The following is a 13,835-nucleotide window of genomic DNA, read 5'->3' on the forward strand; positions in this document are numbered from 1 at the left end:
GTAAAGATGTAATGTTCGTGGTTCCTACTAATCACGGACTTTTAAAAAAAAACATAGCTCAGGTGCTGGTCATATGCTCACTATCCATGCAAGCATTCATGTGCTCGGGTATGCTTGGTGCTCAGCCCAGCATGAGCCGCATGACGTCTCTGAATGGCTCGCATTGGGGGTTAAAACATTTTTGAATGTAGTGTGTGCAACAAAAAAAAAAAACACCCTTATGCCTCCGGAAATGCTCTGTTTATGGCTGGCTGTATGTGGGAAGAGAGACAAACTGCCCAATTATTGACCATTGACTTCCATTATACTCACTGCTTGAATTGAGCACTTTCGGAGTGTCTGACCTGCTCGACTTGATGACTAAGCACTCGAGCATTTTAGTTCTCGCCCATAGCTAATTATAACCTATGGTGTTCTTCACATGTCTGTCTGTTAGTAAAGAGCCGAACAACCCAATCATTGACTTTCAATGAAGTTTGACCTCTGGGATCAAGTTCATGTCATCTGGGTCACGAATTGAATTTATCTAAAGTCCGGCTGAACCCAAAGAACCCGAACTTCCACAGGTCCGTTCATCTCTGTAAATGTGTCCTCCTGAGGCCAATAATGGATGTTATACATTGTCATTCAATGCCTATTTGATCCCATTATGAAAAACTTCACTATAACTGAAGTTATGAGGACAGTAAAAAAAAGTTAACTTTGACAAAACCACCTTTTATAATTCTTCACCAATAAATTGTAAACTCCCAAAATGTGGCTTCCTTGGTTGAACCCTATGTCATGTAATCTTTATCTTACATTGGCATCGGTTGTAAATTGTGCTACATTGTTTGTTCTTATGTTTTACAGTTTATGTCATTTGTTTAGTTGTTCCATTCCTCTCTTGTTTGGTTTCATGCACTGTAAAATCTTTACACTCATTATATGGGTCTTAGTGCAAAAAAAAATAAATAATAAAAAGCAAGAAAAAAATGTAATAGACATGTTTTTACTTCACCAGTGTTGACCGTGAACCTTTCAAAAAGTTGCAGTGACACAGATTCCAACCCATTTTTCACATCAAATACAAACATTAAGTAGATTTCAAACAAATCAGTATTATAGCTAAATTATACAGTCCCGGAAAATTGCATAGATTATTGTATTCACATATTCGGCTCTTTTGATGTCTTCAAGAGCGCAGAACATTTAATAAATCTGCCAGAAATTTGCATATGTGTCCAAATAGATTGAAACAGCATAATTTTACATCTTACGCAGTATTTGCTGTTATTCAAAGCAGTTTTTGTTATTATAAGCAAAAATCAGAAAAATACTGTACGGTAAGCACATTTCATAGGAAAACTAGTAGATATTTACTAGTCAAGGCAATATTTTTTGGCCTGCTGTTTCTGCGTATTGGATTTTTCTTCAAATTCTTATTCGTTATTCTTGAGTTATTTTCTACATCTTTGAGCAGAAAAAAAGACATATCTCCATTGTAGAGGTGACAAATGCCAAAATGGGCTGTGGGTGATATCTTAACTTTATAAAAGGTGTTTTTTTTGGCAAATATGTTTACAGATCATTTAAATTTTTGGATTTTATACCCAAGAAATCCACATTGTTTCGAGAAGGAGCACCTCTAAGTACAATCAATGCCATATTGTTAATTTCTCCAGCTATTTTCAACCTTTGTCTCTTCTCAGCAATTTAGATTGGAGTCATTTATTTCTCCTCAGGCTACAAAATGGAATCAAACCACTGCCAGATATATATTTTTTTCTACTCTGACCTTGACAAACCAATCTCCCTGTATGAGAAAGACACTTGCACTAAATTTGCCTTATTATTTGACCTGAGGGTGTCATGCCTTCTTGAACAGATTCCTAACATGTTAACATTAACATTTCTGGAAGTAAGACTATATGCATAATTGCTTTATAAAAACCATGCTCACAGGATCATGTAAAGCAATAGATCTGGATTTAAATGTAAAAAGTACCAGGTTAGTCTCTAAAAATATCTAAATGTATGTGCATAGATAATAGATCAGTAATGTTGTCCATGTATTATCATATATAAATAATCTCAGTAGAGCGGTGCAGATGAAATCCTTATTTATTGCTAAGGAGTGAATCCCAGTGTAGGGCTAGATATGAAACCTCTGTTCTGATAGCTAATGTTTTTTGTAGTGTTACAGAACCAATAGATAAAGAGAAAATCAACAGCAGAAGATTTTCAGCAAATTCCACCCAAGCTAAAAATCTTGACAGATTGTGTTGCAGAAACGCAGCACATTTCATGAGAAATCCGCCATGATTCCCCACAGCATAAATTTACACGTTGTGCGTTTCAGTTTGGGTCAGATTATGGGACTAATTTTCTCCACAGCTTGTGGTTGAGACTTCAGGATAATTCATCCCCCATTCTGCTCCTGTATTAGGCATCCTTCACATGTACATGTTTCTGGTACATGTGGCATCCATTTTTGTCATGGATACCACACATACAGTTGATAACTAATGATGAGCAAGTGTGCTCGGCACTGCTCGTTACTCGATCGAGCATCGGGGGTCCTCGGGTATTCGCAGAGAATGTCCAAGTATTGCGGGTGCTCAGATGTTTCATCCATGGAACAACGACCACAACGCACAGACACTTCACCCCAGGAAGAGCCATTCATAGTCTCTGAATGGCTCTTATAGGGGATAAAACAACGTTCTCAGATATAGTGTGTTAAAAGAAAAAGAAACAAAAAGAAAAACACCTCCCACCCCCTGGAAATGTTCTCCATTATACTCGTTATTTGAGTTGAGCACTTTCAGAACGTCTGACCTGCTCGACTCAAAGACCAAGCACCCGAGCATTTTAGTGCCAATATCTAGTTATAACCTATCGTGATTTTCATATGTCCATATTTCCACACAGACCATGTGTCCATGTGAACGACAAGGAGACGCCCATTTTTTTCCAGCAGCACAGGTAAAGATACAAGTCATGGGGTCCTTGAAAAGCACGTAGAGCTCCCAGATGGCATCAGTGTGTCATCCATCTGCTGTACGTTTTTCACATTGCAAAGGATAGTAGAAGCTTCGTAATTTCAGACTTTCTTTTTCATACTGGATAAACAGTTGTAGCTCACTGACGACACACATTGGTACCGGTCTTTCACATACGTGTTTTAGATTCACAAGTGAAGGGGGCCTTAGGCCACATGCACACAAGTATTTAGTGAGGTTTTCACCACAGTATTTGTAAGCGAAAATCAGGAGTGGGTAACAAAAAACAGAAGCGGTACCTGTGTTTCTATTATACTTTATCTCTGATTGTTCCACTGCTGGTTTTGGCTACAAATATGGAGGTAAAAAACTGCCCAAATACTCAATGTTTGCACGAAGCCTTTTGCACAAGATTTTTCACAATCACAATACTGCTGTAAAGAAATCTGGCATGTGGGAATGTACAAAGGAGGATAGTCAAAGATGTCCAATGCATATCACAGCAATGTGCAGCTTCCTCATAGATAACCTATACCAGTGATGGCGAACCTGTGGCACTCCAGCTGTTGCAAAACTACAATTCCCATCATGCCTGGCCATTCAAAGCAAAAGCTTTGGCTGTGAAGACATGATGGGAATTGTAGTTTTGCAACAGCTGGAGTGCCACAGGTTCGCCATCACTGACCTATACATTTGCTCAACTAAACTATATAGATGACATAGGTACTAATTTGTCCAGAATGTGGGAAAGGAGAGAAGAATCTGAGAAAATAAAATACAGTACATATTTAGTGAATTCTTGCAAACCCCAAGATGGCAGCTACATCAGTTTTAGGCCTCATTCACATGGCCATATGTAAATACATACGAGAAAAAAGTGTTTTGCATCAATGTATCATCATTGTATGGTCCGTGTGTTCGCTTTTACCACCATTATATCATAAGTGTTTGCCAGAGATGGATAAATAAATTAAAAAGCTTCTCCTATACTTTACCATGTTAAACACATACAGAAAAACAGATGGCGCACAGATGCCATTCGTATGCTGTACGTAGTTTTCTTGGACTAAAGGGGGCTTTACATGCAGCGACATCGCTAGCGATGTCGCTGGTGAAAGCACCCGCCCCCGTCGGTTGTGCATCACGAGAAAATCGCTGCCCGTGGCACAACATCCCTAGGACCCGTCACACATACTTACCTGCCTAGCGACATCGCTGTGCCCGACGAATCGTCTCCTCTCTAAGGGGGCGGTTTGTGCGGCATCACAGCGGCATCACTAAGCGGCCGCCCAATAGAAGCGGAGGGGTGGAGATGAACGGGCGTAACATCCCGCCCTCCTCCTTCCTTCCTCATTGTGGGCGGCCGCAGGTACGAGGTTGTTCGTCGTTCATTCGGTGTCACACGTAGGGATGTGTGCTGCCGCAGGAACGACGAACAACCAGCGTCCTGCAACAGCAACGATTTTATGAAAATTAACGACGTGTCAACGATCAACGATAAGGTGAGTATTTTTGATCGCCAACACTCACTCGGAGCTGTTACACACAATGATGACGCTAACGACACCGGATGTGCGTCACGGAATCTGTGACCCCGGCGATATATCGTTAGATACGCCGTTGCGTGTAACAGCGCCTTTATGGACTAGTATTGGTCCTTGTCATCTGTGCTGCCAGAAAAATATGTAAGTCTCTGTTTGAGTTGCACAGACACACAGTCTGTGCAAAAACACGGACATGTGAGCAGCATTATATATTCTGTGTAAGAAACGGATATAACACGTACATGCCACACTGACATCTGAATGAGGCCTTAAAATTACTCTGTCGGCACAAAATGACTGTTCAAACCAAGTACAGTGAATCATCACAGGGCCAAACATTTACGTACACCTTTCCACCTGCTTTTATTCCATCTATCTACACCATCACCTCTTCTTTGACTGATAGTTATGGCCTTATTGAGGCGGAGATAGTTGGAAAACAAGCAGGTGAGGAGGGAAACCTTAGAGGGAACCTGTCATCAGTTTTGGGGCCTATAAGATGCGGCCACCACCACTGGGCTCTCATATATAGCATTCTAACATGCCGGTGCACAATAGTCAGATGGGTGGCACCGTTCTCTGGGACCGGCACCTCCTCTTTTGGCCATCTTGGTCTTCCCTCTTCTGAAGCCGGCGTGCATGACGCGTCCTACGTCATACACACTCACCGGCACTGAGCTCCTGCTCAGGGCAGATCAAAGTATTGTAGTGCGCCTGCGCAGGACCTCAATACCAGCCTGTGTGTATGACATAGGACGTGTCATGCACCCAAGCTTCAGAAGAAGGAAGACCAAGATGGCCTTCCACCAAGATGACCAAGATGGTGCACCGGCGCGACCTCCTAAGTAAGTATTAAAAAGTGTTTTTTATGTTCTATATAGCGGCCTGGGCTCTTAAATACAGCATGTTAGAATGTTGTATATAAGAGCCCACTAGTGGTGGCCGCAGCTTATAGGTCCCAAAACTGTTGACAGGTTCCCTTTAATGTTTGGTCACGTCATGATGACCTGAGTACCTGTACTTGGGTTGAACAGTCATTCTGTGCGGACAGAGTCCCTTTAAGTCTAAATAGCATATAAACAGATAAAAGTCACCCATAATTAGGATGTTCTATTAAGGCCACGTATCACTAAGCGACATCGCTAGCGACATCGCTGCTGAGTCACAGTTTTTGTGACGCAACAGCGATCTTGCTAGCGATGTCGCTGTGTGTGATATCCATCAACGACCTGGGCCCTGCTGTGAGGTCGCCGGTCGTTGCTGAATGTCCTGGACCATTTTTTGGTCATTGCTCTCCCGCCGTGAAGCACACATCGCTGTGTTTGACAGCAAGAGAGCAACGATCTGAATGTGCAGGGAGCCGGCTTCTGTGGACGCTGGTAACCAAGGTACACATCGGGTAACCAAGCAAAGCGGATACTTTACCTTGGATACCAGTGTCCGCAGCTCCTAGAAGCCGGCTCCCTGCGCCCTGCACACGTAGCCAAGGTACACATCGGGTAACTATAAGCAAAGCACTTTGCTTAGTAACCCGATGTGTACTATGGTTACCAAGCACAGCGTCATTACATGGGTCGCTGGTGGCTGATCTCTGATCGCTGTAGAGATCTTCCTGATTGATAGCTCACCAGCGACCATGTAGTGACGCTCCAGCGATCCCTGCCAGGTCAGATCGTCGGTGGGATCGCTGGAGCGTCGCTAAGTGTGACGGTACCTTTAGTGACAGTGCAAGTTGGTGAGACTTTGGAAGCAAGTACTTTTCCTCTGGGGCTAAGTGACATTTAATTATTTACAGATTCCTTTTTTGGGGGAGGTCTTCTTAAGTGACCTGATACTCATGTGCAATTAGTTGGGAAGAGTAAGGCTAAAGATCCATCAAAAGATTAAAAGATGATTATAGGATCGTTATTGCACTAGTGGCTCATAAATCATGTCTAATATATGAAACATTATTGCTCTATTATACTGTGACAAGAAATGTTTCCAGGTATAGAACAGAACAGTTTGTATCCAGGAAGTGAATCTATAAAGTATGCATTCTCAACTCAATAAAAATCCATAGTTCAAAGATCACGAATGAATGTATGGGCAGATGTATGGCACTGTACGCCTAAACAGGTGCATGCATCTCCCGAAGATATGCATTTTTTTGTACAGTGGGGAATATAAGTATTTGATACAGTGGTGACTTTGCAAGACTTTCCACCTACAAAGAATGCAGAGGTCTGAATTATTATCCTTGTACACTTCAACTGTGACAGACAGAATACAAAAAAACAAAAAAAAATCAAGAAAATCTCATTGTATGACTTTTAAGTAATTAATTTTCATTATATTGCATGAAAAAAGTATTTGATCACCTACTAACCAGCAAGAATTCTGGCTCTCACAGACCTGTTATTTTTTTCTTTTTGAAGCCCTCCTGCTTGGCACCTGTATTAATTGCACTTGTAGCATTCTCATTTTTCAGTATCTGGGGCTTACTGACAGTTTATTTTTTGCATCATGAGCTGACGTCTTTAATGGTGGTATTGTTGCGCAGATGCTATATTTTAATCAACTGTTATTGCATTTTATGCAAAATTTGCGACAACCAAAAAACATCACTTTGGTGTTTGGAATTTTCTGTCGCTGCGCCATTTACTGATCAGGTTAATTTATTTTATATTTTGATAGCTCAAGCGTTTCTGAATGTGGTGATATCAAATCTGTGTATATTTTTTATTTTTTTTAACCCTTTAATTTTCAGTGGGGCGAATGGGGGATGATTTGAACTTTTAGGGTTTTTGGTTTTTTTTATTATTTTTTTATTTTACTAGTTCTCCTAGGGGGCTATAAGGATACACAGTATGATCGCGCAATCATTTCTCCTCATCTGAGCTGAACAGCTTAGAACAGATGAAATGCTCGTCTCTTTTAACAGCCAGTGCTTTACCAGCTGAAACAGGAAGTGAGTTATAATAGCACAGGAATCATCACATGATTCTGAGCCACCATGCCAACCATTGGCTCCCCGTGATCACGTCACGGGCTTCCGATGGCAGCGGGTAAGTGTGCATTACCCGCTACAGGCATTTAAATCGCGCTATCACATTTTTACAGCGTGATTTTAGGGGTTAACAAACGTGGGTGGATCGCAGATCAACCTATGCCTGTGAGGCACATATGTCAGCTGTTCAAATCAGATGACATATGCGGGGTTCACTGCAGGCTCACCGCAGCAGGTGGCGGTGACTCCCCCTTCATGATTTAGGACGTACGGGTATGTCCTCGGCCATGAAGTGGTTAAAAACGCTTGTTGCATGATTAACATGCCATACAAACACGATGGTCATGGCAATGAATGCAAAAAATCTTAGTTCTTGGTGGCGCATCATCCTGTTTAAACAGGAGTCATTCTGCCAAGAATCCTGGCAGCCTTTGTGCACCGAGCAATCTAGTTTAGAGCATTCATTGCATTGATTACTTTGGTCTGCCTGTCTAAACAGGCATTCAAACAGCTGTCGATCAGTATAGGTTTACTGATCGACGGTCTTATTGTGTCAGTCCATGTAAACTGACCCTTAAGGCCGCTTTACACGCAACAACATCGCTAACGAGATGTCGTTGGGGTCACGGAATTTGTGACGCACATCCGGCCTCGTTAGCAATGTCATTGCATGTAAAACACACGAACGACTGTTAATGATCAAAATTACTTACCTAATTGTTGATCGTTGGCGCCTCGTTCCTTTCCCAATTATCGTTGCTGTTGCAGGACGCATATTGTTCGTCGCTCCTGCGGCAGCACACATCGCTACGTGTGACACCGCAGGAACGAGGAACATCACCTTACCTTCGGCCGTCCGCAATGAGGAAGAAAGGAGTTGGGCGGGATGTTCGGCCCGCTCATCTCTGCCCCTCCGTTTCTATTGGGTGGCCGCTTAGTGACGCCGCTGTGACGCCGAACGAACCCCGGCCACAGCGATGTTGCTAGGTAAGAATGTGTGACGGGGACTAACGATATTGTGCGCCACTGGCAGCAATTTGCCCGTGACGCACAAACGACGGGGACAGGTGCGATCAGCAGCGACATCGCTAGCGATGTCGCTGTGTGTAAAGCGGGCTTTAGGGCTTTAAGATTCCGATATATCTCATGCTATAAGTACATATTTTAAACACTCATTTGTCAATTAAAGGTGGCATCCATGTCAAAGATTTCCTTCCGGTAAACACATAAATAGTGTATCACAAATGTGTGTGATTAGTAGATAAATAGATATTAAATAGATTTCTCAGGAATATCTATTCTATTGTGATATGTGCTTTTCTCCTGGTATACACATTTTCACACATCGTCCGCTGTTCTAATTTTATTTAAGTAAATCACGTTGACCATAAATACTGAATTTTTCTTCTGAACGCCAGGCGAGCTATTTCTATTTTATTTTTCCTACCTCAGTGTGGAGTTTGATTATTATTTGTTACTCGTTAATTCCAATCACTAGTATCGTGCTTTGCTTTATTTTTTTGTTAGTTGAAAAAGAAGTGTAAGTATAAAGGAAGCAGATGGTCCCTTTGTGATTGAATGAAGAAAAAGGGGTTGGAGAACAATGCATGAATAGGTGTAGTCTAATAAAACACTCAGCCACCTGCTGCCAATGTCTTTCAAAAAGATTCTGTTGCATATTTTGAAAATTAACAAGCAATGTATCCTTGAGTTTAATGAAGAAGGGAAAAAAATGCAGATTCAGGGAATATATCTATATTTGTGGTGCTGATTGTTCGCCTCTTTGTCTGTAATACCTTTTGTTTTGCTTCTAGGCTAACCAGTATAGAAATCTAGGGGACCTTTTCTTCCATTATAGTGAGACATAATCATGTGAATTCTGCTTTTAATACCAATTATTCATTATTGATTATTCAGATGCTTTACTTTTATTCCGTCTCTGAATTTTGTGCCGCGTGCTGTGTATTTATTGCTTACTGTGTATATCACACTGTGCAAGTAATATGGTTTATTTCTTTCCTAGGGATTTTCTCTTCAGGCAGAATATCAGAATCTTATCAGCCCAACATCTACAGCGGCCCAGGTTGTTACTCAAGCAATGGAGTATGTCCGTTCAGGTTGTAGGAATCCTCCAGGACAGGCCATAGAATGGAACAATGACTACTGCAGTAATGGGTGAGTAGGCGATCAGCACACTCTAGTGTTCCACTGCTGATATGAAATATTTCACGTAGCAAGAACAAGAGCATTTTGTATAGAATTATCAAGATGTGTCAGAAGCAGATACTGACAAACACTTTTCTTATTGCCCTTAGTAATATACATACATTAGGTGTAACTATATTAAAGGAGCTATATGAAATATATTAATGTGAAGGCAATTGCTCAATATACTATACCTTATATTAAAATATACCCTATAGGGTGACTATATAGGCGCATGGTTGTTAGCCCTGGTCCAACATGGGGCAAATGTTCTCCCGATGTTTCAAAGGGTTTCATCCAGGTGCTTGAAAACATGGGCTTCCTAGTTTCAAATCTGACCAGTAGCAACCATATAGAGTTTATGGGGCAGATTTACTAATCCTGTCCTATATTTAGTAGCGTACACCTAAGATGCACTGCTCATATATATAAGCCATAGATAACTTTTGGTCAAACACTCGTTTGGTCAAGTGCTATCTCTCACAACTCCCCCAGCTCTCAGCTGAGCATTCATGTCTTTTCTAGGTATGGAAAGGAATAAATGCATACATTGGATGGACCCACCGATATTGGTTGGCTTGGCCAACAGTTTAACGTGCATTGTGACCCCGGACCATTGTTGGGGAGATAAGAATCCTCCATGTCCAATTTTGTTTTGGTCTGATGATACTTTTGTTCTCTGTAAGATAAACTGGCGCCAGAGGAGTTTGGTCACATCTCTTGTAGGGAACAAAGGAGTAGAGCTGAGCGAACCTTTGGAAGTTCGGTTTGAGGGCACAGTCGAAACTTAGATAAGGTTCAGTGTGTGACCCTGACTTAAACCGAACCACAATGGAAGCCAGTAATTGGGCAGTACGTGTCTCCACCCAGATACATCCAGCCATAAGCAGAACACTTTCAGGGGGAGGAGGGTAAGTAGGTGGAGGGTGGGCGGTGTTTTTCAATTTTTTTTTTGTGGTTGTGTGTGCACACTACATCTGATAATGCTGATTTTACCACTAATGCGAGACATTGAAACACTGCACGCGGCTCACGCAGGGCTGAAGCATCACTCATACCCAAGCACAGCGCTGCTCAATTGAGTGTTTTGCACTCATAACTCATTCAAACTTTTTTGTAGTCTATTTTCAAACCATAACTTCAAATCTTGAATATCAGGTTCGCTCATCTCTACACAGGGGCACTCAACAGGGCTGTAAGTGTGCCAAAATTAACACATTGGCTGGATGATAAATTTTGTGCATTTTTAGAAACGTTTGCCTAACTTTACACATTATCTTTTGGGCTTATTTGACATCTTTGTTTGCTTCTAAATTTTGGAGGACTTTTTTATCAGCTGTCCCATTCTAGATCATACCCTTTTGCCATTTGATTCATGCCTATTCCCATGAAGCCCCACCCCTTTTTTAAGTGAGGAAAAAGTGTAAAAAAGAACTATGCCAGCTTCTTCCAAATGCAAAGAAAGCTTTAATGGATATACATCATGCCAGCATAAAGATCTTTAAAAAGTGTTTTTTTAGTGTGATGTTTATGGCAAAGATTTTCTCATTTTGTCCTAAAAATGTAAACCTAATGTGGTCATACAGAATGTTTAAACACATAATACTTTTAGTACAAGATGTGATAATATGTACCAAAATTTTGTGATTTTTCTACCAAAGGCAAGGTACACCACAATTGTAAACTTGTCACACTATTCTGTTACAATATTGTGCTCTGGCATCTACTCTATTAGCAGACTGTGGCCAATCTCATACAAAGCAAATGACTGGTAGAAAGTTCAAATAGTGACCCCTATAATGTCACAAACTCCAAAAAATTGTTGACATATACAGCTGATAGAAAGCAAAAACCACATGCGAGCCGAGCCTTAAGGCCCATTTACACGCAATGACATCGCTAACGAGATGTCGTTGGGGTCACAGAATTCGTGACGCATATCCGGCCTTGTTAGCGACGTTGTTGCGTGTAACACCTACGAGCGAGTGTTAATGATCAAAAATACTCACCTAATCGTTGATCGTTGACACGTCGTTCATTTTCATAACATCGTTGCTCGTTGTGGACGCAGGTTGTTCGTCGTTCCTGAGGCAGCACACATTGCTACGCGTGACACCCCAGGAACGACAAACAACACCACACCTGCGTCCTACGGCAACGAGATGGGCATGTCTTCCCTTCAGCTGCTCTCCGCCCCTCTGTTTTTATTGGCTGCCTGCTGTGTGACATCGCTGTGACGCCGCACGGACCGCCCCCTGAGAAAAGAGGTTGTTCGCCGCACACAGCGACGTCGCTAGGCAGGTAACTATGTGTGATGGGGACTAACGATATTGTGCGCCATGGGCAGTGATTTGCCCGTGACGCACAAACAACGGGGGCGGGTGCGATCGGCAGCGACATCACTAGCGATCTCGCTGTGTGTAAAGCAGCCTTAATTCTTAAAATATAAAGATCTAAAATACACATGTATGTATAGTAAGTTAACTAGTATAATTAATTGTGCGCAGCCCTTATTATATGTTTTTATTATTTTAAGCATTAATAATAATTAGTAATATTGAGGTGCCTAACATTCCCCATAAGTTCATTTTGTAATGTTTTTCATTGATTGCTTTCCTTTAGGAACATGCAGCGGGACAAAGCACTGTACCTAACCTGAAAGTATGAACCGCGCCGAAAAAAAAAATTCTTTCAGAAGAGGAATGCAGGGACAACCCTTGTCGAGGATCGCATTTCGCGAACCATGGCAATTCTGCAGTTCATTAGAAAATACAAGTTGCTAAGCACTTAGGACATTTACATTTGTGGGCTATCCACTCTGGGAAAATAGTCTTGCTTCTTCTTTTCAAACTCCTTTAAGTAACATGTTTCCCCCTTCTTTACCGAAAGAAGATTACTAAAGAAAATTGGACCATTCATATTTTCTATTGGTTTTGCTGTGAAGTGCTGCACTAGTAAAGCTGCCTTAGCAACTGTAGTCATCTCAGATTAAAGCGTCTCGGAGTTTCCATTGGTTTTCATAAAGGTTGTTTATATAAATCTACTAAAGACTTTCAAAATGGCTTGATGTAGCACTCATAGCAAGGATGTAAATAGCATGAGTGTCCATTCTCCTAGAGTATAAAATGTGGATGTTGTGTAGCTAAATTACAATTGAAATCTGGTACATTCCAGGTGGTACACTTTGGAAAATGGTTATGATTGGCAAACATTCATATTTTTTGCTTATTTTTTAATGCCTAATATGTCTATATTTTCAAAAATATTTCGGGAGACAAATCCTCCAACGAGAAATTGGCTAATTGTGCTCTGGGCTATACAGAAATCAAACATGTTTATTTTGTACCGCATTAAAATGGCTTTTTGTATCACTTCTTGTGTAACTGTTAGTAAATGTCATTATGTCCCTCTATGTATAAAACCTGCCAAATGCTTAAATGTTATTTTACTAGATGCAGAAACAGATTGGAAACAGCTAAATTGTAACCTTGATAACCTGGCTATGTGTTATATTGTTTCTCCATACTGTGTCTGTATTTAATCTTTTTATTTTATTTTTTTTATTTTATTTTTTTTATTATTAAATGGAGCCTGTTGCGCCTATTTATGAAATAATAAATCTATGTGTTTGTAAGTAATTTTCTTAGCTTTTTAAATATGTTTCTTTGATGTTTTCACATTTTTGCTGGAAAAAAAAAATATATTGTTTCACAATTCATGTGAATTCATTTCCTTTCTACTGTGACATTCAATAAAACCAAACTTGCGTTTTTAAATGATAAAAAAAAATAAAAGTGATCAAAAACTTTGCCTTCTTATTTATATTTTCTTGCCTCGGAAAGTCAAACAAGACAAGTAAAAAAAAAAAAAAAATGAAACCACTGCCGTAATTGACAACAATGTAGCAAGAGTTTATATTTATATAGTGTAGTAAAATGATAAAACCCCCAAGAGTAAACAACAGTGAAAAGATGTGATTCTGCCTTTTAGTTTTCAATCAGGTTTTGGCTATGGAACTTGGCAAGAGGTAGTGATAAATTGTTCTTATAAGCTCCTATGATCACACGTCAAATCTAGTGAAAGAACTGTGAAGCATGGAAAATGCCCTACTTG

The 13,835-nt window shown here is 40.7% G+C and overlaps 1 protein-coding gene across 2 annotated transcripts in view; it reads left to right on the top strand.

Moving 5' to 3' along the window:
• The window catches only part of TOX (thymocyte selection associated high mobility group box), a 379,523-nt gene extending 366,028 nt beyond the window's left edge, over positions 1-13,495 (top strand). The window contains exons 9-10 of one of the 2 annotated variants that reach the window (XM_075316335.1): positions 9,541-9,692; positions 12,345-13,495. In XM_075316335.1, coding sequence (XP_075172450.1) covers positions 9,541-9,692; positions 12,345-12,381 — 189 coding nt within the window. In that variant the 3' untranslated portion in view covers positions 12,382-13,495. The remainder of the gene's footprint in view (positions 1-9,540; positions 9,693-12,344) is intronic. The other variant, XM_075316336.1, reaches the window with a different exon arrangement.
• Positions 13,496-13,835: the final 340 nt, after the last annotated feature.

Source organism: Anomaloglossus baeobatrachus, chromosome 6, assembly GCF_048569485.1.
Source record: "Anomaloglossus baeobatrachus isolate aAnoBae1 chromosome 6, aAnoBae1.hap1, whole genome shotgun sequence".
NCBI lineage: Eukaryota > Metazoa > Chordata > Amphibia > Anura > Aromobatidae > Anomaloglossus > Anomaloglossus baeobatrachus.